We start from the raw sequence: 25,545 nt of genomic DNA on the forward strand, positions 1-25,545 counted from the left end.
TCCTTACTAAAAATACAAAAAAAATAGTGGGGTGTGGTGGTGTGCCCTTGTAATCCCAGCTACTTAGGAGGCTGAGGCAGGAGAATCGCTTGAACCGGGGAGGTGGAGGCTATAGTGAGCTGAGATTATGACACTACACTCCAGCCTGGGCAACAGAGTGAGACACCATTTAAAAAAAATAGTAATAGATTCCGTGCATCAAAGGCCATGTAAAAACCTGCACACAGATGTTCTTAGCAGCTTTATTAGTAACAGCTAAAAACTACAAACAACCCAAATGTTCTTCAGTGGGGTAAACATCAACTGTGGTACTTCCGTATCGTAGAATGCTACAAAGACATAAAAGGGAAATAATTTTGATACACACAAGTTGGATGGATCTCAAGAGCTTTAGATGAAGTGAAAAAAGCCAATCCTTAAAGGTTCCATGCTGCATAATTCCATTTATATAACATTCTCAGAATGACAAAGTAACAGTGACGGAGAACCGTTCACTGGTTACCAGGGGCTAGGGATGCAGGAGGCTGTGACTATAAGGAGGGAACATGAGGGAGTTTCTTTGTGGTGATGGAACTTTCTGTATCTTGATTGTGGTGGTGGCTATACAAATCTATACATGGGATAAAATTTCATAGAACACCAGAAAAATAAAAAGAGTGCATGTACAAATGAGCACAATTGCAGTAGGGCCTTCAGTTTGGTTAACAGTAACTAGTAATGCAGCAATTTCCTGGTCTTGATAATGGTACTATGGCTAAGTAAGATGTTATCATTGGAGGAGGCTGGGTGAAGGGTACAAGGTAATTCTCTGTACACTATCTTTGCAACTTCTATGCGCATGTAAAATTATTTCAAAATAAAAAGTTGAATTATTTTTTAAAGCCTTTCTAAGACAGCCAGTAGAAATAATTTTGGGATTATCTGGTGTTCCGAATTATGCCTACCATGGTTTCCTTCCAGCTGTGTTTTCCATTGATGCATAATGTTCCAATATAATTTAATATCTCTTTGTGGCCTATAAAATAATTTTTCCCAGTTCTCTTTTCATTATTATAATGATAGTTAGTATTCATCATGACTCTGTCTGAACTCTTATTTACCTGAACCAATGACCAGATTAGAAGCAGCTGTGAGAGGAGAGGAGCTGGGGTAGGGAGGCGACAGGCAGGAAAGGCGACACTAAACTGTCAGCTCCATAAGAACATATCCTTTTTTTTTTTTTTTTTTTTTACTGCTGCTTCCCCAGTGCCTAGAACAGGGTCTGAAATACTCAGTAAATATTGATTGAGTGCGTGTATGTGGACCCAGAGTTGTGTCCATACAACTGTACACTAAGCCATAGGATGTACCTGTGCCTTCTTGGATATCACTAACTAGAAATACTTGGAGACAGACTACAGTTTTATGGCCCTTCTGCATGGGGATGGGACACACCAGCATCTGTCGGGCACTCACAGTTAGCCAGGCCATACACTCATCCGCTTCTTGCTCGTGCCCTGAGAGGCAGGCAATGCATGCCCAATTGCAGGTAAGAGGATGGAGGTTCAGAGACGTTGTGCAAGTTGCTTAAGGGCACGTAGCACTTGTGTGAGGCCGAGGCCCTTCTTGCACCCAGATCCACTGGCTGCCCAAGCCTGCACTCCTCGCATTGCACATCTTTTCCATGCAGACCCCTTGCTTTGGGTTTGTAATAGGGACAGCTGTATAAATTGTGATGCATGGACCAAAATTAGTTGGAGTTTTTTTTTTTTTGAGATGGGATCTCTGTCACCCAGGCTGGAGTGCAGTGGTGCAATCATGACTCACTGCAGCCTCAACCTCCCTGAGTCCAAGTGATCCTTTCATCTCAGCCTCCTGAGTAGCTGGGACTACAGGCATAAGCCACCACACCTAGCTAATTTTTAAATGTTTTGTAGAGATGGGGTCTCACCATGTTGCCCAGGCTGGTCTCAAAGTCCTGGGCTCAAGTGATCCTTCTATCCCAAAGTGCTGGGATTATAGGCCTGAGCCACTGCACCTGGCTTCGTTGGAAATTTGAAATTAGATTTATGCAGGAGTGTCTAGGTTATTATGACGTCTGATTCATCTCTTCAAAGAAAGGGGTCAGTGTCCCCAGTGTCACTTTGGGCCATGCATCATGAACTGAGTCACAAGTTACAGGGCTATTTCCCAGGTGTTTCTGAGAGAAGAGTACCAGACCCAGAAGTGTTTTGCAGACCTGTCAGGGCTCAGATGACATGAGCAACAAGAATGCGGCAGACCTTTCCGGGGGAGGAAAGGTGGGAGAGGAAGGGTGACCCGGGAACAAAGAGGATCTTTCACAGCAGGTGCCAAGACTCTAGGTCCTCCTCTTACATTCTGGTGAATGATCATTGTCACCTGGCTGGAATTTGTGCAAAATTGGCTGCATTCTGGGAAAAGCACTTGTCAAATCCTCCCAGAAAAGAGCCTGGAGCCAACACGTCCCTCAGAAACCATCCTCCTGGCCTCCCTAGAATGCCTTCTGCCCCTGGACACCTGAGCAGTTCTTATTTCTTTGCATAGATTAGGAGGATATTCCAATCTATTCTGCATTAAAAGACACTTTTTTTTTTTACATGCTTCTTCCTCTGACAGCTATAGCTTCAAGCAGTTCTCTTTTTAGCTAAAAAAGCTTATCAACTATGTGACCACTGAACTCTATACAATCTACAGAGTTGGTTAATATTACGGACACTTCTTTAAGGAATCATCTGAATCTTTAAGCTGTAGGAATTCACCCATTAGTGGATCATGAGATTAATTTAGTGGGTCACATCCAGCACTTATGAAAATAAAATAGAATCAAATAAAATAGGGGAGGAGGTATCAGAATGAGCAAGGTATTGCATGCAGTATGAGGATGTTTGTTTCATGAGCCTTCTGTTTCAGGGTGTGTATGGTGTGTGTATTCAGGGGTTAGGGTGTGGCGGTGGAGGCAGCTGACTAGCTAGCAAAGCTGTACTCCTCTACACAGTATCAGTGTGTCCCTAGGAAGGGGTTGCCCTTGTGTCTGGGTAGGCTGCTGGGTGACTTGCTTTCCCAGTGGAGTGTGATTAAAAATGACACTTTACTTCTGAGTCAAGGTGGCTCTGACATTGGTGGGAAAGTCCTAAAGGATAGAGCCTCAAAGTGGCTGGGTCCCTGAATCACTGCGTGGAGGAGAGTCACACACAAACCAGGAAGCCTCAATTTGATACTTATGTCTGTGAGAAATGGACTTCTCTTGTTTTGAGCAACTGACATTTTGGAACCTGTGTGTTATATAGCAGCAGACACAATCCTATTTAATATATCATGGAATATATTTTTAAGCCAGTCAAATTTCATCATAAAATGTATTTATTACTGTGGGGTCTGGTCAAAAAAGTTTGAAAAAAGTGCCAGCTCAGCCGGGCGTGGTGGCTCATGCCTATAATCCCAGCACTTTGGGAGGCCAAGGTAGGTGGATCATGAGGTCTGGAGTTCAGGACCAGCCTGGCCAAGACGGTGAAACCCCGTCTCTACTGAAAATACAAAAAAATTAGCCAGGTGTGGTGGTGGGCACCTATAATCCCAGCTAGTCGGGAGGCTGAGGTGGGAGAATTGCTTGAAACCCAGGAGGCGGAGGTTGCAGTGGGTTGAGATCACGCCACTGCACTCCAGCCTGGGCAACAGAGCAAGGATCCGTCTCAAAAAAAAAAAAAAAAAAAGGAAAGCCAGCTCTACATCAGCCTCCTCATTTTTCAGATGGAGTGTCAGAGAGAGTGGGGCCTACCCACTGTCTCCTGGACCAGCTGGGACCAAACCCAGCCTACACAGGAGGGGTGGGTGATAACATGAGGCCTGGATCTGCTTTGTTCCCATGGAATCCAGCAAAGCGGATCCCCAGTTCGACTCCAGCAGGCACGTCTCTCACCTGTCTCTGCCACATCCACTTTGCCACCAGGGGACAGAGCTAACATCTGGCTCTGCTTCCTGCAGCCTCCAGCCCCAGAGCAGCTCAGGGACAGGAAGGGTAAACTCTGCCTGGCCTTGCTGAGCTAGTTCTCGGGGCTCCCACTGCAAGCTCTGTGGTTAACGCCTCTGCTGACAGCGGACAGGACAGACTTTCTCTGAAAGTCTGAGTTTCTCTGAATCTCTGAGGTGCAGGATTCTCAGAAACCCAGTGGCAGCCTTGCCACACACCACTGCTGTGACGCTGGGTGAGTCACACACACGCCCAGGAACAAGCCTCCATATTTTGTGACAGGGTGAGTTTGGTCCCTGGTGCTGCACGGTAGATGGAAGCACAGAGGCTGCTGCGATCATGCGGAGCTTGTCACTTCCAGGAGTTGGAAGCCACCCAAATCCTGCCATTCAGGTGCTGGGGGAGGGGAAGTCCTGAGGGGCAGAGCTTTGGGGCTGTCTGCACACATGTGGCCACATCAGCCCAAGGCTTTGCCTTCCCCATCACCAGCCCCCATGGGGAGACTGGGAGGAGTTAATGCAGGTGACAACCAGACCAGGGCCTGGAGTTTGACAGGCTTAATCCCCTTGCAACACTCCTGCAAGGTGGCCAAGCTAGGCATTTGCCCCAGCCCCACCCCCCCATATTAACGGTGGGGAAATGGAGGCTCCCGAAGCTTGCTTGTCTTGCTCATAGTCCCCTCTTGATTGGCTGACAGTGGGCTAGATGGACCCCTGGCACCTTGAGGGTGGAGTCAGGCAGGCAGGGCTCAGGGCACTGGTGTCTGATGGACACTAATCTCTCTGAATGAATTGGGGTTGGTTCTAAGCGACACTGGCTTCTATCTTTCCCCAACCTGTAAGCAGCCTGGGATTTGATCAGAGTTGATTATGACTCTTTCCCCAGGGATGATGTTTGTGGGAGGGGCAATGTTTATGGGAATGAAAGCAAAGAATGACAAAGAGGTTTAGGGAAAACCTGATACCAGCTGGTCCTCAAGATCTGGGGAGGAGGAGGTTTCCATGCTCTCCCCCACCCCACCATTCTGGGCTCCCAGAGTCATCTACTCATCTCCTCCTCCTCTACATACTCATATTCACCCCTCACACTCCAGTGGCCTGAGCTCAGTCCCTTCAAGGGAGGCTGGTCTAGTTGTGTCCCTCCCCAGGGGGAAAGGGAACTGGGACTTCCTGAAGGGTCTCCGCCACATCCTTCCTATCTGAAATTATCTCACTCATTCATTTACTGGGCATTGCCTTTCTCTCCCACTGGATTGCAAGCTCCCTGAGGACAGGTATCTTATCCATCTTGTTCACTGCATGTCTCCAGCCCCTAGCACAGTGTTTGGCACATGGTAGGTGCTCATAAATATGGGTGAATAAGTAGCTAAGGCTCAGAGTCCCTCTTTTCAAGATAAGAAATGCAGAATCTGGACTTGGACATGAATACATTCAGCAGAAGGCAGGGAGGTAGGACAAAGGCCTGGAGAACGTGTACAGTCCTAAGATGGGAGAGTTTATAAGAGATGGGTCCTGCTAGTCAGAGTATCAGGAAATAGCCACTGCTGCATAACGACCTTCCCCAAAATTTAGTAGCTTAAAACAGTCATTTAGTTTGCTCACAATTTTGTACTTTGGGAAGGGTTTGATGGGTATAGCTTGTCTCTGCTCTGCACAGTGTCGTTGAGGCCAAAGGATTCACTTCCAAGATGGTATTGTAAGTTGTTATTGACTGTTGGCTCCTCTCCACAGAGCTGCTTGGGCTTCCTTGCAGCATGGTGGCGAGGTTCCAAGTGTGAATGTACCAAGAGACAAGAAGTAGTTCTCATCTGAAGCTGCATCATGTCCTCCATATTCTACTGGTTGAGAAGTCACAGAGCCAAGATTCAAGGGCCTCTTGATGGGAGTGGTGTCAAAGAGTTTTCAGGTGTGCTTTAAAAACACACCTAAGGTTTCCTGGAGGAGAGGAGTGAGCAGCTACACATATTGCAGGGTTTGGATGGGGCCTGTAAGCTCCCTAGTATGGCTGGAGCAGCCTTAGTCTACCACCGGATGACTGAGGCCTCACTCCTGCTACCCTGCAGAAGCCTGCAATGTGCATGGTGGATTACAGTCTCCAAAAGCGGCCGCAGCACTTCCAGTCCCACATGTGCTTCTGGAACATTACCCTCCCCATCAAGAAGTGCTATCGATTTTCATTCCCCTTGAATCTGCATGGGCTTGGGACTACCTTGATGAATGGAATGTGGCAGAATTGATGCTTCTTGTGACTACCTTGATGAAGAGAATGTGGCAGAACTGGTGCGCCTTCTGAGGCCAGTCATAAAAGGTGAAATGGCTTCCACCTACCTGCCTTCCCCTCAGACACTCGTTCTTGGATCCCAGCCACCATTCTGCAAAAAATCCCAGGCTGCATGTAGGTGCCCTGGCTGACAGCCCAAGCTAAGGTCTCAGCATCAACCATTGGATATCTTAGTGAAAGACCAGCCTTCGAGTCTTCCAAAGACCCAGATAACAGGGGTACCAATGACAAATCATCCCCACTGTGCCCTACCTGAATCCCTGCCGCACACAAGCCATAAACATCATAAACTCTTGCTGTGTGACACAAAGCAAAATATAACAATAGGACTTTGGGAAGCAGTTCCATGCGCAGGAGTCTGGTGGAGCCTCACCACAGAACAGGTTGGCCACTGAAGCTGGCATTCACCCCTGTAACCTGGACGGCAGGGAGAGGTGGTGTGGGCAGAAGAAAGGGCAGGTGTTCAGCCTTGGGCAGAAGGGACGCCAGTGGGGCTAGAGCACAGCCCTGTGGGAATGCGGTGGTCAAGGAACCACCTGTCATCCTGAGGGTTCAGAGGGACTCTTGGTGGTATCTGCTTCCAGGAGAGGGAGTGAGGAGGTGAGCTGGAGTCAGAGGAACAAGGCCACTGGCCAGACCTGAAAGTGGGAACAAGGCCTTCTCTGGTGGGATAAGAAAGGGTCTGACCAAGCTGTGGGATGGTCCAAGGGCCAGGAAGCTGTGCATAGACCACTGGGCCCTGGCATTGACAGCTGGGTAGCTCAGGACCAGGGCAGAGCTGAGGGCAGGAGGTAGGGATGTTGAGGGCCAAGCATGTTGTCAGAAAGGCAGTGAATGATGATCTCTTTACAACATGGCCTTTGTTGGTTGTCCTGCCCTTCACAGCACTCTGTGGGGGACTGGGTGTGACATCCGCTGCAGCCCCATCACCCTTTCAGTTATACTTACACCTTGTTAAATATCCCTTCACTTTTCTGAGTCTGACACATGGGAGGGGCTCCTGCTGCCAGGCAGCTGCTGGAGTTAAGCCCAGATGATGGGTCGGTGGCATGCCCTCAGGACCCTTCCGGGGCTCCACAGCTGGCACAGCCTGGGCACTCTCTGGTGGTTATCACTGAATGGCTGGGCAGCATCAAGTCCTTTGTGAGGGGCCATCCCCATTACTGCAAGTGCCTGTGGGAAAACGCAACTGCCTGGCTGCTGTAAGTCCACCCCTCAACTCGGTTTCTACCATTTGCTGAGCAGGAAGTGGGAGTGCCCCACCACAGAGGGCAGGCGGCAGGCTCACGCTGGGCCCCGCTCACCCACTCACCTCTGTGGTCTCCTGGAACGCCTCCCAGGCTGCATAGAGGATTTCCTCTGGGCTACCTTAGTATTTAATTTTTTTTGTGTGTGTTTATTCCTAATATAGAAACAAGTCTCTTCCAGCCACTCCTGGCAATCTGAGGGGCATTTTGTGTGTCCCCAGCACCTGTGCAGCCTCACACTTTGAGGGTATCCAATCACATCTGCTGGAGGAACAAGTGGCCCAATACTGAATGGGCCCTCTGGGTCGGTGTCATCTGTCCCCTCTCACCAACAGATATGCTGCTCAGAGTCCAGAAGTTACTGGTGATGCACACATGTCCTTAAAAGGCTAAGAATGCTGGCTGTGGCAGAGGCAAACTACTAAATGAAAAGGAGCCTCAGTAGCTCTTCCAGCAGGGCCTGACCAGCTGTGGGTAATGTTCACTTGTGAGAGGGGGCAATTCGGCAGGCCTGGGAGCAAGAGCTCACACAGAGGGCCTGCCCTGGGCCTTGAAGAACCACAGACACCGGGGCAGCAGCCTCTCAGCACAGCCCTCATCTGTGAGGACTCTGGGCCCACCTGACAACCTGCACTCTCTTCCCACTCACCCCCGGCCTTGGTAGGGGGTGAGCCAAGGACAACCCTTCTGCCTGGAGAAGGGGCTCAGGAAGAAGGGTGTCTAGGGTGTCTTAGCTTCAGTTCTCCAAGAAGCTGACCCTGAGAGAAGATTCGAGAGCAAGTGGAGCTTAACCCTGCAGGGAAGCCCTGGGAAGCCACAAGCACTCACACCAGGGTGGCTCCACCCAGGGGCTAGGGGCCTGGGGCATTATGCCCCGACTCCTCAGCCTACGGCGGAGAGCTGCTCCCCGGAGACGGCATTCCCTCACACTTGCTAGCGACTTTCTAGGGCCGGGAGCCCAACCTCAGGTGGAGAGGTGCAGGGAGGGCAGGAGGAGGTTCTAGAAGCAATGAAGTGGTCACGCCCAAGGGACATGGGTGAGGCACTACTGGAGGCCAGTGGGGGATGCCAGTGCATGTGTGGCTGTCACTGGTCTGAGGAAGCTGGGGTCACCCTCACTAGCATGAGCCATCTGAGGAGCGTACCAGGCCCTCCAACCTTTTAATGGTAGAACCTGTGGGGAGGGGCTGTGCCCACAAGTGGAAAAGCTACTTGCTAGCTGGGCTGGGGACAGAGGCCCAGGCTAGAGATGGGCCCAGGTGCAAATTCTAAGCTGCCATTGGCATCAGGGCTCTGCCTAAGCTATAGAGATCCCCCTCCCCATCCCTCCTAGTTTGTCACTTAAGAGTATACTCATCTTTCCCCCATCCTCACCTGTGGCCTTTTCACCAATCTCACATTGGATTGCTGGAAGTGTGGCTACCAGGGCAAACCTGGTGCTGATGGATAGCAAGCCTTTGGGGCCGCCCCTAAAACGGTCTCTTGGACCAGTGGGCTGAGCATGGCTGCCTCAGGGTGGGACCCGGGCCTCCCAGCAGCCTCTGAGGTCCTGGCTGTCAATGGTCGGGGTAGGACTACATGACCTCCAGGGGCTCTTCCAGAATTAAGCATCATCTTTGAAACTGTCAGGCATTTCATGGTATGTCAAGCTCTGTGCTAAGTACTTTCAATTGTTATCCTCTTCAATCCCCACCACACCCTATGAGCTAGGTGACTACTATTATCTTCCGTTTGCGGATAAGGAAACTGAGGCCCCAGAAGTTAAGAAACTAGCCCAAGTTAGGAAGGGTATGTCAGAGTTGGGTGTGAGCCCTGGGCCAGGCCTAGGACCTGCCCCGTGGTGCAGTGAGGCTGGACCACAGTGCTGGGGCTGGTACATGGTTCCATCGTCCACTCCCCGCCTGACGATGCACTCCGAGGGACTCCTCTGGGCCGGGCCTGATCAGCACCTTGTGCCCCCATGCATGGCCTGAAATAAGTCAAGCTACAGTCTCAGTTTCACATTAGTCTTTTATTATAACCATATTGAATGGGATCGCTTTGCCAAAAGGAGAAATCATTTCTTAAATCAATATGAGTTATAGCATAAAGATGGATGAGAAAAAAGCGATAGGACATAAATGGCATCACTGAATATTCCATCAATCAAATGAATTGTGCCACTGTAAGAAAAACTGCTATGACAGCTTTCACATCAAAGTGGTCTCAAGCCTGTTTATACCAACTTTGTACATCTTTATAACACCATAAAAAGAGAGCTTTAGAAAGTAACACTGAGAAAGCAGTCTGGCCTTTGAGAAGGAAGCCTGGCTTGCCAGGTGCCATCCTCAATGCATCCGGCCTCTTCCCTCTGCTCCACAGCCTCCCCAGTGCCCCTCCTCTGGACACACAGGGCAGGGGCCAGGGGCCAGGTGTGTGTCCACAGGAAAGGAGGGATGGAATTGGTTGTAGCCGCCACAGAACGGCCACTCTATGTGGGGACCTAAGTCCTCCATACACACTCCTGTTCTATAATGAACCCCTGGGGCAGTTTCTTAAAAAAAAAAACACACAAAAATCATGTGCATCAACTCTGACAGGTTATTATTAGGAGGCCAGCATGACTGCCACAGAGCTTGCTATTTGTTCAGCATCTCTGACAAGGAGAGGAGGCATTCCCACATTCCCGTTGAGAGCGGCAACTGACCCCCAACTCCCTGAGGCAGCTTCCTTAGCAAGCCCAGGGCTGACACACGGGAGTCCGTCGGTCATCTGCAGACAAGGCAAATCACAGGGAGGTCCTGGTTTATTTTTAGAGTCACATTCCTTCTGCAGTGATATTATCTCTTTCCAGATTGCAGTTACCTCTGAACATCAGCAGGAGGTCAGCTTTGGCAGAGTAATCCAGTGTAACTAAATGTTTAACGTGTTATCTGACCTGTGGCATACACTCAAAGTAAGGCAAAGTAATTAGACTTGCTAGTCTGTAACTCTCACACGTAATGTACAAAGCTAAATTTTAGCTCAAATTCCAATCTGATCAAAGAGGAATGCATAAAACACATAGGGGCATATATAAAAAAAGGAGATGATGATGGGAATTAATCTAAGCTTCATGTATACAAAATGTATTTAACTGCTAATAATCAAAACATAAGAGTTCCACTGATGACTACATTTGTTAACAAAACACAATATATTCAAGATTTAAAAAATGTGCAAGTAAACATAAGTATCTGATAAAATAATAAAAGGAACACATATTCTTTAATAGCACTGTAACTAATAAAATTGCAAATAATACTCAACTATGAAGAATTAAAAAAAAAAAAACTTAAAAAACAAAAGGCAGTAATACAATTGTCTGAGTATGAGCCTGTGGGAATTTGAGGCTGGTACTGCCCATGACCCACTGTTCTTGTATGTCTCTCTCCTCCCAAGAGGGCGTGAGCTTGTTGGGGGACACAGAAGCACTATCTCTGAGTGAACCCATTGGTCCTCACATGCCACCAACATAGGAGCACAGGATAGAGAGGACCAAGAGGACCTGCCTCTAGTGTGCAGCAGGGCTGGGAATTTTCAGTGACTATTAAACACCCAGCCAACTGCAGGGAGCCAGCGGAGAGCCTTATTGGCATGGTGGGTGCCTAGTGACTCTTGCAGGGCCAGAGACCTCAGCTATCATGACTCTAGCTCTAGGGCAAAGGAAATACTAGAGGTCAGCAGGTGACAGTGGCCCAGATGCCCAGGGATGACCAGCTTTGTGGTCCTTTCCAGTCGATCCCAGAGCCCTGGCGGGAACAGTTCTACACCTCTTACCTGAGAACTGAAAACACTGACACCTTCCCAAGGTGCGAAAGTGACCAATGGCAACCCTGCACAGCTGCAAGGTCACTCACTGTATGGGGGCCCCGTGGCTTACAAAGTGTTGTCATAGGGATATGTGCTTGGCAGCAACTTACTCAGAGGTGCTGAAAGGAACACTCAGAGCCAGAAGCCAGGGAGCTACTGTGTGCATCTGCCAGGCAACTGCCCAGTGGTTGAAGGCCAGACAACCTGTTGTCTGGCAAAACCACAGTTATTATTCACCTTACATGCTGATGTGGTAAGAGGAGATTTCCCTGCTAGAGTTTAAGAGCAAACTGCAGAGCTAATGAGAACCCTCCTCTCTCCAGTAGCTGACTTGAGAGGGAGTCACCATTTTCTTGGCGGGCAGGTGGGAAATCATGTCATTATCACATTTGTCTACACAGATATATAAGGTGAGCAGTGGGAGGGACGTAGACAGTGTCTGCTCCTCTATACTGAGCTTTCATTTGTTACCATGAAGGCCTCCACTGCCCAGCTGCCTCGCCATCCTCTGAGGACAGGCTCAAAGAGTCAGTCATCCCTGGTATGGCTGCTCTCCCTGATGGAGGCGAGACAGGCACTGTGTCCCTCTGCCATCCTCACCCATTCCTGTTAGAATTCCTGCGCAGGCAGAGGAGAGGAAAAGCATCCTTTCCAGGGAACCTTCTTTAAAGAGAGAAACAACTCATGTGATGCTCTGTGCCCATGATGGTTTCCTAAGGTGCTGACTGACAAGAGGGACAGTCTCTGTGCAGCCCAGGAAGGCACTGGCATGTCAGACCCGGTCCTGGCAGTGGTGCCCAGGATGCAGGTTCACAGATGAGCACAGGCCCTGCAGTTCCTACATTTGACTTCCAAGAAGGGAAGAGGTTGTGCAGAAATCCTGCATCCTCTTGGCATCTGGAATGTTCTCTAGGTATCCTTATTCCCCACAGAAGGGACTCTAGGTCCAATTCTCTAAGTCTTGTGACTGCTACTTTAAGGCCAATGAGGAATTCTGACTTTGGGTGGGAAGGAACTTGGGTTTTTCCCTTTACTCCTCAGTTGACAGGTATATATACAGCTCTGAAACCAGAGAAACTTGACTAGAAAACTGTCTGAAAGATGTTTATCCCATAAAGTCAAGGCCACATTTTCCATCTGAAGGATAGTAATATTCTTATATCTTTTGAAATCAGTGCAGCAAAAACTGGCTTATAGTAACCTTGTTTTCTGACTATGAAAGATTCTAAAAGGTGAAATACAATTGTTTAAGGAGAGACATTGATGGCCTAAGGACTGGAGATGCATTCTTTAATACATCAAAAAAAATCTGATGCTACATCGCACCTAAATATATTCCTAAGTTTAGACCCTGTTTGCAGAGATCATTATAACTTTGAGAGGTCAGTAATGAGTTTTTTTCCCCCCAGCCCTGGAATCCACTAGTTCTAGTTCATTCTATCGCATTTAGATCTGCGATATGGCTTCCCAATGCAGGAATAAAGTAGGCTTAGACAGATTTCCACAGAGGAAGCTTTCTTGGTATAAACCAATTTTCCTATGTCTGATGCTTTGAGGGATAGAAGATAGGAAAAAACTATTTCTCCTCCTTCTAAGTATAACTGATGGAGTTATACTTAACTCCACACATTCTTGGCTGGGAGGAAGGGGACAGAGGAAAAGTGTTTCTACTTTTCTAACTGTGAGTGTGATACTGGGTATGTAACTCAGCTCTAACTCAGAGCAAGAGTCGGGTAGGGGTTAGTTAGGTAAGGGCCCAGAAAGCCCTGTCTGCATTTGGCAAACCTAAGCCTGTGTGCTTTGTGGCCATATATGCTTCTCTCTAAGGGGTTTCAAAGGGCTGGACCAATGCCAAATGCATGCCGGGAAGGAAGCAGTGGTTTCAGAAGGGTCTCCACTGGGCAAGCCTCAGTCTGGCCTTGGGGCCACTAAAGGGTGGCTGGATCCCTGTGGGGCAGGACTGGGCACTGTGGTCAGATGTCCAGGGGACTCACAATGGTGAAGCCAGAGTCCTTGCTACTGTCGTCATCAGGGCTGGAGCTGGGGTTGCTGGAGGAAGCTGAGGCTGGGCCCATCAGCGGATCTGAGAACACCAGTGGGGAGCAGGCTGGGGCCTGGCTTTTCCCAGAGGAGCTTCTGAGGGTGCGAAGAGGCTGGGCCTGGCCAGAGAAGGAGCCCCTGGCACTGCTCCCATCATCTTCTTTGGAAATCAGGATGAAGTCATCGGAACTCCCTCTATCGGTGCACCCTGGCGTTTCTGAAGAGGCCTGTGAAGTGCAGTCAGAAGTACAGGTGGATGAAAGAAGAAACCAGCAAAGAACTGAGTGGAAGGCCCTGTGAACTGGGGGACGCGCTGTGGAAAGCTAGGCCACCTCAGCCTACATTCGATCTTGAAAGACGCAGTGTTTGACCTGCTGCCCCGAAGCCCACGCATTTACCAGTGGTGCGGTGCCAGCAGCATCTTGTAAGCCCCTCCAAAGCCAAATGCTGGCTTCCCTGAGGGAACAAAGTAAAGCTCCTGTTTGACAAGCTTCAGACGGAGGTAGTGCCTGTGCTGCTGGGGAGAGCCAGGTTCAGGAGCTGGCCAACAGATTGCAGGCAGAATCCCTACCAGCCTCATGTGGGACCCTGCCACGCAAATCACCCATCCTTCTTGAACTTTAACTTTCATCTGTGAAACAGGGATAAAGACAGTGTCTTCCTCCTAATGTGTTGTCATGATATAGTGAGATGACATGGGCAGCTGCTGGCTCCCTAATGTGAGCTGCCAGATCTGGAGTGATTTTATTACTGGCTAGAAGGATAGCTTTCAGAAGGCCTAATGTATTTCATCTCATATAGATCTCATTGCTAGCTCATCTTGGGTATGCACATAGGGGTCTCCTGGAGCAATGGTGGTAACCACCAGGTTCTATGAATGGGAAAACCAAGAATGGCAATTGCAAAGTATAATGGCAAAACGTATAGAGATAGAATTGCTTTACTCAACAATTATTTTCTTTTCTTTCTAAGCAATTATGAGTAGCTTTTTATTTTTTAACTTAATAAAGTTAACATCCACGAACACAGGTAAAGGTTTTGGGTTAGCAAAGCCATAGTTTGACCAAGGACATCCAGTGCCAGCCTGGCAGAAAGAACGCCTCACCCAGTGGTGCTGTAAGGTGATGTAGTGCCCACACCTGCCTCCCTCACCCTGCCGGCCTACCCTCCCCACAGCGTGGGTGGAGTCTCGTGCTGGGGTCTCCAGTCTAATGAGATATATGAAGAACCCTGACTGGAAGTGTCTCCTGAGTCCTTGGGCCTCCAGACTGGCATGGCCTCGGCCATCCGTGGGCTGTGTGCAGAGCCAAGAAGGGGAATGAGTAACAGCTCTCAGGAAAATCTGGCCTTGAGCCCTGACTGACAGGCCCCTCTCTAAATCTCACGTCCTCCTCAGTGATGTAGGGGGCGAGTGGCTAAATAATGGCTCGGGAACCTTCCACCTCTAATGATTCACCAACCTTTAGGATATTCAGTTGGAGAACATAAACAAAATTGGCCTTTAAGATCACAGAGCTGCAACAGGCCTTGAGGTTCTTCATCTCAGGTTCTAAAGCTGCTAACATTCTATCAACACATTAACTCCTACACAAGCGAAGAAAAATGTAGCACACGGTAATCTGGTAGCAGGGGATGTGATCTCAAATGACACTGGAGCTGTTTGGTAGAGGACGACTGTCTTTTTTCTGAGTTGGAGGAAAAGAACTAAAATCTCTTCCCCATGACTGTCTCTATATAAGGTGCACCTGGTAAGAGCCGTGCTGCCTTTGGGGAGTGCACTGAAAGCTGCTGGGGAATCAACAGAGGCCCCTGGGTTTGACTTCTTCCAGAGTGTAGACACTTTGTTCACAGGACAGTTGTCCTGCACTGTAAACTGTGAAAATCTTGACCTCTCACCACAACACAGGGCTGGAATGCTACTTGGTGGAGCTTATCCTAGGTTGAAAATAGAAGAGCACGTTCAGCAGGGCCTAGTTTTTAGAGTGGTGCCTCTGCTTCAGAGATACCGAGATCACTTATTTTCCTTTAGCTTACAGTAAAGGTGTCAGTAAGATTCTGAAGTGGAGAAATACTTTTCAAAGCCCATGACTAAAAGTAAAGCTAGTTTCTACCATTACTCTAGGTATTTGGCATGCTTCCCCCAGTTCCTAGATGAAGGTCACAGACTGCCTTCACAGACAAAGCAAGTTAGAGCTGACAGGTCCTTAGCAGGCATTTTCTTTTACTGACCCCTCTCCTTGCCCCTTTGCATTACAGATCAAGCAAACAAGCCCAAATAAGAGACCTGGTAGCTTGGCCAATGTCACAAGGCACAACAAAAGACCCCATTCTTCTGGACTCCCACCTATAATTTTTTTCTAGATGCAGAGCTGACTTCTTTATGGACTTCTCTAGCAGCCTTAACTGCTATCTGGTGCCATTTATAACATTTACAGAAGTGTTGTAAATCCCTAGGTCAATCCTCTCTTTTTACCAGATATGGGTAAGTCTTACACAATTAGAAAAGTCTTCAACCTGTCAGTCCTGCCTAAAACTAGCCAGGATCATCACAACACATATCCCTCTTACCCACTGTCTGCCATCTTCCCAGTCCTACCCCATTTCACAGCTTGAGTTTAGGATGGTTGTAGAAGCAGGTGAGCCCAACTATAGACCAGCACTGTTCAACAGACATTTTCCATGATGATGGAAATGCTCTCTATCTGTGCTACTCAGTACAGCAGCCCCTAGCCACAGGTGGATGCCAAACACTTGAAAAGTGGCTAGTGTGACTGAGGAACTGAATTTTTAATTCTATTGAAATTTAGTGCATTTAAATTTAAATAGCTATGTGGCTGGTAGCTGTAATAGTAGACAATATGCGGATTAAAAGAGGGGACCCAAGTACCAAAAGGGCAAGTGATGTGCTGGCTGACTAATGGACCCAGGGTCCCACAAAGTCTGCCTTCTACTGTAGTTGATTTGAGTTAGTTCATCAAATACTTCCCAAACGAATGTGTGAGGATAGATGCTGAGAAGGGAGGGAGAGCGTGTAGCTCTTCTCACTCTATAGAATACAATTTCACAAGACTGCTGTTTTCAGAGCTGGAGGTAAGATTTGCAAACCAAACAGAAAGAACACGATGAGCCATGTCACACCAACCGTACAGTGAGGAGCAGGGCATGTGAATTCCCACAACGGAAGAACACTTTCACAGTTGCTTTTGAGGAAGGGCATCGGCAGGGGGACCATGAGCCATGTGTCACTAGGCAGGGGAGCCTGGTCCTTCTGCACTATCTTTTAGACATTATTTACTGATTAACCAAGAAAGCAACGAAAACCCATCCCTAAGTTAGGAATGTGCTATGACACAACCCATTACAAACCCAACATGTGGTGCTTACATCTCCAATGTGTCAAGAACCTGCCTAGCACTGCTCCCCTAGGCCCTGGCCCTCCATAACTGGGAGCTCATGAGAGCAGGGGATATATTCCATAGTCTTGGACAGTAAAACCAGTTCCTGGCACAGCAGGCCCTGGAAGCCTTCAGAACTCCCACTTGGCTCTCTTGGGACGCATGTTCCTGGGTGTAGCCTGTCCACAGCCCTCTGTATCTCTTCCCACAAGCAGTGAGGAGGAAAACCTAGCCAGCTCCAAGCACTGATGAGTTAGCTCCTGCAGGAAGAAGGTGGGTACTTGGCAGCTATCTCATGCCTGGTAGACCCCCTGGGCCTTTATCAGCCTAGCCCAGATCCTTGGGTTTTGCAGTGGAAGGCCCCATGCACTTGGCTTCTTTCTGACTTGCTTGCTTGAATTCAGGAATTCTCTCAAGAAATCTCAAGATTTCCCTGAAGGAGAGAGGAGAGCACTGCTTCTCTGTTTCTCTCTTCTTCAGTAAAACCTTTTTCAGGAGTACTGGCTTTGTATAAACTGCTAACAGCTATGGAGAAGGGCCATGGCAGAGAAGAGGTAGAGAAGATAAGCCATTTTATTTTCACTTGTGGGGTCTCAGCCCCAGGAAGGGCAGACTGTGTCTCAGAAGCACATGCAGAGGTGCAGTGTCTCTCTTGGATGCTGCACGTGATGGGGCCCTGCCAGAACAAGGGCGCAGTTTCATTCACACAGACACACCTCATGGCTAGCTTATCTTGGGTATGTACGGCGGGGTCCACCGGGGCGGCAGTGGTCATTGGTAGGTTCTTACAAATACAGAAACCAGGGATGACAACTGCAAAGTATAACCATTAAGTTTTAAATTTAACAAATTCATTAGTGATTTTAAAATATCTTTTTTCTGTAGCAAACTGACACACTCAACGAAAAAATTATGCTAAGGTTTTAAATAAAATTTTCAATTATAAATGCATTGTGGCTGGGCCTACACTCAGTAATATTTGAATAAGTAAATGATTATTGAAAAATAAAACATCTGTGCAAGGAAGGAGAATCTGTGAAGAAACGAATGAAATTAAACTGGCAGTATCACTGTCGCATTCATGTGGCTACAAATGCAGAGCCAAAGCACTCCGTGAACATTTCATACGGCCTCAAGCGGAAGTCACCCACCGAGTCTCTCTTCTGGAAGAGCACCCTTAAAACTGAAAAACATTCCCACTCAAATGTCATTTTGCTGTTTTAAAATCACACAAAAAATAAATAATTTACAAGTGTCTGAATGCTAGTTTTTGAGACAGTGACTTAGATAATATTTTGCTAATGTTCATTTTCCAAGATGAAACTTTGTAAGCTGATTTTAAAAATATTATTAATAATTTAAAATATAGGTGGGAAATGAACAATCTCTTTGTCTTATCGGATAATGGACAGCAAGGCAGCATGGTGGGACTGAAGCTTACTGGGTTGGGGCAGGGTTTCTGAAAACATAATGCCTGGCAGGCTAAGTGCCTCTGGCCTCGGAGCCTGTGTGTGTCTCTCTGACCTTCATTTTCTCACTGGTCAAATGAGCAGGCAGGACTAGGCACATAAGGAAGCTGTAGGAAGATCCTTTGTAGCTGGGAAATTCTGTGGTTCTGTGATAAAATAAATGATATACAATGTCGACATCTGAGAGTAGGGGTCAGCACACTATGGCCAAATCCAGCCTATGGCCTGTTTTTGCATGGCCCCCAAGCTGAGCATGGTTTATATATTTTTAAAGGCTTGTGATAAAGCAAAAACAAGATACAAACACACACACACAGAAAAAAACAATGAATATGTGACACAGATGACCGTATGTTGCCTGCAAATCCTGAAATACTTACTCTGAAGGCCTTTACAGACCCCTGCCCCAGATGGCAGACATTAATGAGAAGTCCCTCCCCATGAAGGCAAGAAAGTAAGTTTGGCAAAAAAGGTTCTAGCAAAGTGAAATCCACTCGAGATAGTATTAGGAAAGCGTAGACAGTACTTCCTAAAGGGGAAAAGAGGCATCAACTGGAGGCAACTGACAACCAAGACAGAGATCCAGCTCTCCCATCCCACAGAATGGGCGTGGCAGGAGGCTTAGGCAACACTGCTGCATACAGGTTTGTAGGGCACTTACCGCATGACTCTAGGAGACACTTGTCTCATCAGTATCATTGTGAATGGCACCCCCTGCAGCACAGAGTGCACAGGCTGCACAGCTCTACACAGCACCTCCACAGCTGAACTTCACACATGATAATCTGAAGTAACTTTGATAGGGTTTATATGATTCTTAACTTTGTGGAACTTATGTGAATGTGCTCCCTTTGAGTTAATGTAACATGTGCATCAGAGCTTCTGTACCTGTTTAATGACCCCAGACATTTGATCGCTCTGGCCCTGGCCTCGGCCCTGGCCCTGGCCGCTGGAGCAGTAGTGGTTGTCCGCGATGGTGATCTGTTCGTTCTCTTCGGCCTCTAGCTGGCTCTGGTTAAAACGCAGGGAACCTTTTAGAATGTCTTTGATCTATGTTCAAAGAAGAAGAAAATAAATGAATAAAATGGATGAGTTTGTTTTCAGATGCTAGCTAAATCTCTCAGACATTTAAACTAGCCGTGTCATCCATCATTTTTAATAGTATGAATATTAGTATTTTACTATAAGAAATAAATAATGAGAAAAAATCTAATTTTATCAAAGCTGCTGGCTTAGCAGTGAGCAAGAAAAACGTCAGGACATTTAATAGCCAAGTTCTCGCAGGGTCACATATGGGAGTCACATACTTAACACTATCTTAAAACAGGAAGCATAATTTGCCTCCACACCCACTCCCACTGCACAGCTTACTCACTAAAGTGGCTCCACCTGAGCTGGACTGTTTATAGCATAGGTAGGCATCTGGAAACAGCATACTCTTTTTCACTGACATTTATGTTTCATTTAGATCTTCAAGGCTTGGGTCAATGTGGTCCTTGAGGGTCTAAGGCCTGCTGTAGGTACTAATTATGACTTGAGCTCCAAAGACATTCATGAATTCATGGATGAATGACTGAATATGATGCTGGTCTACCCACACTAGCTTTGGGTAAGGAACAAATAGAATGGGTTTGGTAAGAGGAAGGAGAGGTGTGGAAAATGGAAAACCAGTGTGGGTTGCAAGCTAGTCAGATATAATCGTTAGAAGGAATAGGGGGCATAAAGAGGTAGAGATGCAGAAGGGGCTCTGTCTGGGAAGAAATAAGGGTTAGGGGGATGCTGGCTCTAACATGGTGCTACATGCCCTGGGAGTCCATCCCCACAGCAGGAGGGACACAAAGAAATAGTGTCAGAGCAATGCATATACCTGTTTTAATCCTGCCAGGGAAACCAGAATTTGATCTTCTTTTTCCAAATTTTCTTGTAATATCACATCTTGAATATTTACTGAAAATAGAAGAATGACATTTCATAACCAATGCTCCGAGCATAACCTACCTGCTGCCATACCGTAACTTCAGACAGGCTTGGGAAGTTTTCTGCCAAATCTCACAGCAACTATTCCCACAAAGGATGCTCTGCAAACTGCAGATGGGGAAGCTGCAGCGTTGAGTGGAGAGGGCAGCACTAGGCCTGATACACACAGCCTCCCCTCCAACATTCCATGAATGTGCTCTCATCATGACAGATGTGTCTTCACTTCCAACAAGAGATCTGGGTACCTCTTGCTGACATGATGTGGCCGACAGCCTGGGCCATTCATCTAATCTCTAGGAGGAAGCTTTTCAGCCTGGGCTTCCTATATAGCCTCATGGGTCAATGATGTTACCTCACCTCTCTCTAAAGACCAATTCCTTCCAGGTGACTGAAATTAATAAAGAAACTGTCTTTAAGGATTTATAACATAAAACATGTTGCCATTTCAACATGATAGTAAAAATGAGAGGCCAACCTCATGGCACTACAGGTTGTCATTAGATGACAGTGTCTATGGAGTCTCCTCTAGGAGACTTAGCCGCCACATGAGAAGTCTTTCCTCCAGACCTGATCTGAGGAACCCACCAAGCCAGCTTCTGACCATCAGGCTCAGCACTGCACTGAGTTGCTTGCCTGTCGGTATGTTAAACACTCAGTGGTCCTTAGCCTTCCTTGCTTTCATCTGCCTGCAGGGATGCACACAGCTCTAGCAGGAACTGTGGCATTCTGAGGCAGGATTCTCACAAGGAGCCGGGGTTGGGAGGAAAGCCTAGTTTCCTGGGGATGTACAAGAGAATGTGTTGGTGGAGGAAGGGAGGAGAGCACAATTAAAACACATTTTTAAAAACATGCTGATAGATACACCAATCTGAGAATCACTACAGTGAGCATGTTCACCCTCCATTAACATCTGCTTTCTTATTCTTTGTGGTGTAAAAAAATGCCCCACTTATAATGTCTTCCATGCTACATTCTTAGTCACTCACTTAAGATTGTTCCAGTTGCTACGGGACTCCTGGATTCCATGCTTGGCTCTGTATAGCTACTAGGGCTAATATACCACTCCTCACTTGCTCAATGCCCTGCACTGGCAGAGGCAGGGTCAGTGCACTGTGCCCTTGGCCTGGGGGCTCTTGCTCCAAATCTATGCACACAGGCTTCTCTTTATTGTTCAACTTTCTGCTTCAGTGTTGTCTCCTCAGAGCAGCCTTCCTGCCCACCCAGACTAAAGAAGCCCCTAAAGGACTCTCCAGTCTCTACCATACCATCTGTTTTACTGTATTTATAAGCACTTGTCACTGTCTGATGCATGTATTTGCTGGTTTATTCACTGTCAATCTCCCCCTAACAGGATATAAACTCCGAGGTGTTCTTGCTCAGAGCTCTATTTCTAGCCCTCAGAATAAATGCCTGGTACATTACAGGTACATGATAAGTATTTACGGACTGATGGAATGAATTAATAAATGAACATGAAAAAACATGCTTGGAGCTTGCATATCAAAACACTACTATTCTAAATATTTCCAAAAAGTATTTCCAGTAAGGGACAGGGCAAAGACTGATACCATCAACATGCCTCCAGCCTGATAATTTATTAGAATCTTCAGTAAGACTAAATTCATAAACCAGGGTGATAAGTCTTCTTACATACTGTAGCAGAAAAGCAACAGCTTTTACTTATTGAGAAAACTTGACTGTAGTTTTGGCTATTAGAATGGCCTGCTACAAAACAAGAAAGCAAGCTGAATGGGAATGGAATGACAGATGTAATCAGAGAGCAAATGTTTTTGGTTTCCTTAAAAGCCTGTAACAATTTGTTTTCTCTCAGTAAAAAAACAAAATAGAATCCACTCAACAAGACATTAACAATAAGCAACTGCAGAAAATTCACAAGAACCAATTCTGTAGGTCTTTTAGAGCAGCAGTCCCCAACCTTTTTGGTACCAGAGACTGGTTTCATGGAACACATTTTTTTTCCACAAATGGTGGGGGAAATGGTTTTGCAATGAAACTGTTCCACCTCAGATCATCAGGCACTAGAGTCTCACAAGGAGCACACAACCCTGATCCCTCACACGCACAGTTCACAATAGGGTTGTGATCCTACCAGAATCTAATGCTGCCTCTGATGTGACAGGAGGTGGAGCTCAGGTGGTAATGCTGGCTCACGTGCTCCTCACCTCCTGCTGTGCAGTCCAGTTCCTAACAGGCCACGGACCGGTACTGGTGCATGACCCAGGAGCAGGAACCCCTGTTTTAGAGGATTGAGAAAGATGACTTTGTTTGCAGGACTGCTATGGCTTTTCAGGTTGAGCTGTGAGGGCCTGAGGGCTGGCAGAGGCAGCATGGCATATAGCACTGGATGCTTGGACAGGGAAATGGATTTTGTCCCTGCTGAGCTGAAAGGTGGGCTCAGGTTTCCCAGCTCCTACTGGGTAGGTGGGGGCAGCAAGGAGACTGCTCCCAGGGCCCCAAAGGAAGCTCAGCAAGTGGAATCAGGAGCATCAGGATATTTGGTGGAAGAATAGGGGGCTTCCTGGGTTCAAGGAACTAAAGAAAGTGCCCCTGGAGGTCATACCCACAGAGGTCAGCACAAAGGGGGAATCTGCAGAAACCAATGTAAACTGCTGTCCTAACTAGACCTTTGTCTCCTGCTTGCCCCTTTGATAGTCTGCTGTGGAACACATCCTAAAACAAGAAGATGTGGCCAAATTGCCTGGCTTCGGCCCCCAGTGTAGTGGCGGGGCCCATGGCCAGCAGCAACAAGGACCAACGGCCTTTAGGTCACAGTCTATGGGCATACAAGGCAGTCAGTGGCTGTAGTGGAAAATGAAACCCAGAAATGTACAGGAACACAAAGCTCTCTTTAGAGGCAAGGACCCAGAAGACACTCAGAAGCTCTTCTGCAAACACCAGAGACATGTGAGCCCATTCCAGAACCCTGGCACCATCTTGGCAGGGAGAAGAGACAGAGTAGAGAAACTAAGTGTGGGCACTTGCTCAGAAAAAAATGGTTAGTCTATAAGAGACTGAGTTGCCTTTAACTGGCAAGTTCAAGGCCTTTGATTATCATTGGTGGGGATGAAGTTTTAGAGCACAATTTCTGCACACGTGAGTTTAGGGACATAGATTTATCATCCCAATACAGAAGTATCAGTGTCTGCACAAGATCTTCCCAAATCATTTTGGTCCCATTGCCTGAAAAACCTGTGAACCAGGAAGTCCTAGTCATGCCCTGTTTTGCTGTGAGCCTCTCACAGATCCATCTATTCAAGAGTAGAAGTGGTGGTGCTTGCAGGGGTAAGTTGAGAAGGGGAGTGGTGGTGAAGGCAAAAGCTGTGATAGGGATCACAGTTTAAGGAGGCACCTGGAACACATCATGGAGCCACTGTCCCTGTTTAGACTGTCTACCTATGGGCTTCTTTTAGTTGTGGGGAAAAAAAAGTAACCTCCTGATTTGTCTATTTTTTGGAGGGGGATGCAGGTTATGTTATTAGCAGCTGTATTCATTTACTAGAGCTGCTGTAACAGAGTAATACAAACTGGGTGGCCTAAAACAACAGAAATGTATTCTCTGTCAGTTCTGGAGGCTAAGTCTGAAATCAAGCTATTGGCTATTGGCAGGGCTACGCTTCCTCCAAAGGTTCTAGAGAATTCCTCCTTGACTCCACTTAGCTTCTGGTGGTTGTCAACAATCCTTGGCATTCCTTAGCTTGTAGATGCATTGCTCCAGTCTTTGCATCCATCATCACACGGCATTCTCCCTGTATGTCTGTTATCGAACTTCCCCTCTTAAGGACACCAGCCACTAGATTAGGGTGAGCCCTAATCTAGTATGATCTTATCTTCACTGAACTACATCTATAAAGACCCCATTTCCGAATAAGGTCACATTCACAGGTGCCAGGTGTCTCACCATAAGTTCAGATGAGACAATATTGGACCTAGTACAGCAGACCTAGTACAGCAGCCAGACTGCCTAATTGTAACACAGGATGAAAGCATCCAGTTCCTCCAATAAAAGACAATGCAACCTACTAATCTTGTCCTGCATGCAGAATTCAATGCTCTGGCCTGATGTCAAGACAGCTGCAGAAAGCAGTGCAGAGTGGGTTCACCCAAGAAGAGGGAAGAACTCAGAGCTGTGGTATCACCACCAGCATACCCTCATCTAGCAATTCTTTAGCCTTAATTTATGGACTGAGTCAAGGACCACCTTTTAGGACCTGATGAAAACGAGGACCGTCTCCCCTGAAAACCAGGACCATCTCCCCTGGTTAAGTGAACTGTTCACTTAATTTCAGGGATAAACCTTTTTTTTAAATCAGCTGAGCTGACTAGGCTCACTTTAAGAAATCCAGGGTAAATTCAAATTAAAACAAAAGGGCACCTTCAGAGGCTGCTAAATGTTTTGAATATAAGAATTTACATTTTACTAAGAGTACTGACCATGTAAATCCTTTCCCTAAGAGTTCCCCTATATAAGGTAGCACTTACAAGCATTCTACTTACATATAACCTCCTAGTCACAAATCTACTGTTTAAAGTAAGTTACATCTGCATGTAAAAGTAGAAAAACTTAATGATGTCTTTCCATGACTTAAAATGTTTACATTTCCAACGTAAAACACAATTCTCCTCATAGCCAAAGGCAGAATAAATTTTGCTATAAAGGCTCTTTCTCTTTGTTTCTGTGTAAAAGGAAGATTATACTCTTTATAATCTCCTCACATTTAAGTATTATGTATTATAAATGTTGGAGCACTGAAACTAAAGGGGAAAATGTCACATAACTAACCACTTCTGTGGAAATTACACACAAAAATCTCATTCACCTAACAACCCCATGGTGATGCCACTATTTTTAATGGAATGTCAGTGCCACAGAAATAGATCTCTAACTCTAAGGGTAATGAAAATGGTAAACAAACCACTTTTCCAATTTCTTAAAAACTTAACTTTTTCAATGCTAGAATAAAAGTGTTTTCAACTAAATGTTTTAAATGGCTGGTGCAAAAGGTAACATAAACCTTATTTGGTAGTGGTGAGGGGGTGACTAGAAAGGGGACAAAAGCAGAACATCTAGCTTTAACAGAGGTGGAACTGGGCAAGACGTTTAACCTCCGTGTGCCTGAGGGGTAATAACAGCATCCTCCTCATAGGATGACTGTGAAGAAACGGGGAGACAGCACAGGTCAAGTGCTTAGCACCACACCTAACCCACCATGGAAGCTCCGCACTCAGTAGTTTTCATTTCTACGTGCCACGTTACCTCACTGACTATCTCAGCAACCCTTCTAGATGAGAGCCGTCAACATATTACAGAAAAGGAAGCC

At 46.9% G+C, this 25,545-nt stretch overlaps 1 protein-coding gene across 15 annotated transcripts in view; it reads right to left on the minus strand.

Annotated features, from left to right (window-relative positions):
• Window positions 1-284: 284 nt before the first annotated feature.
• The window catches only part of TBC1D5 (TBC1 domain family member 5), a 571,565-nt gene continuing 546,304 nt past the window's right edge, over window positions 285-25,545 (minus strand). For 11 of the 15 annotated variants that reach the window (XM_017954375.3, XM_021933862.2, XM_017954366.3 and 8 more), the window contains 3 exons: window positions 20,097-20,176; window positions 19,118-19,279; window positions 13,299-13,592 (listed from right to left, as the gene is read on the minus strand). In XM_017954375.3, coding sequence (XP_017809864.1) covers window positions 13,299-13,592; window positions 19,118-19,279; window positions 20,097-20,176 — 536 coding nt within the window. Of the gene's footprint in view, window positions 330-9,486; window positions 13,593-19,117; window positions 19,280-20,096; window positions 20,177-25,545 lie in introns of those variants that run through there. The other 4 variants (XM_021933864.2, XM_017954351.3, XM_017954374.3 and 1 more) reach the window with 4 other exon arrangements.

This window comes from Papio anubis, chromosome 2 (assembly GCF_008728515.1).
Source record: "Papio anubis isolate 15944 chromosome 2, Panubis1.0, whole genome shotgun sequence".
In the NCBI taxonomy this organism is placed as follows: Eukaryota; Metazoa; Chordata; class Mammalia; order Primates; family Cercopithecidae; genus Papio; species Papio anubis.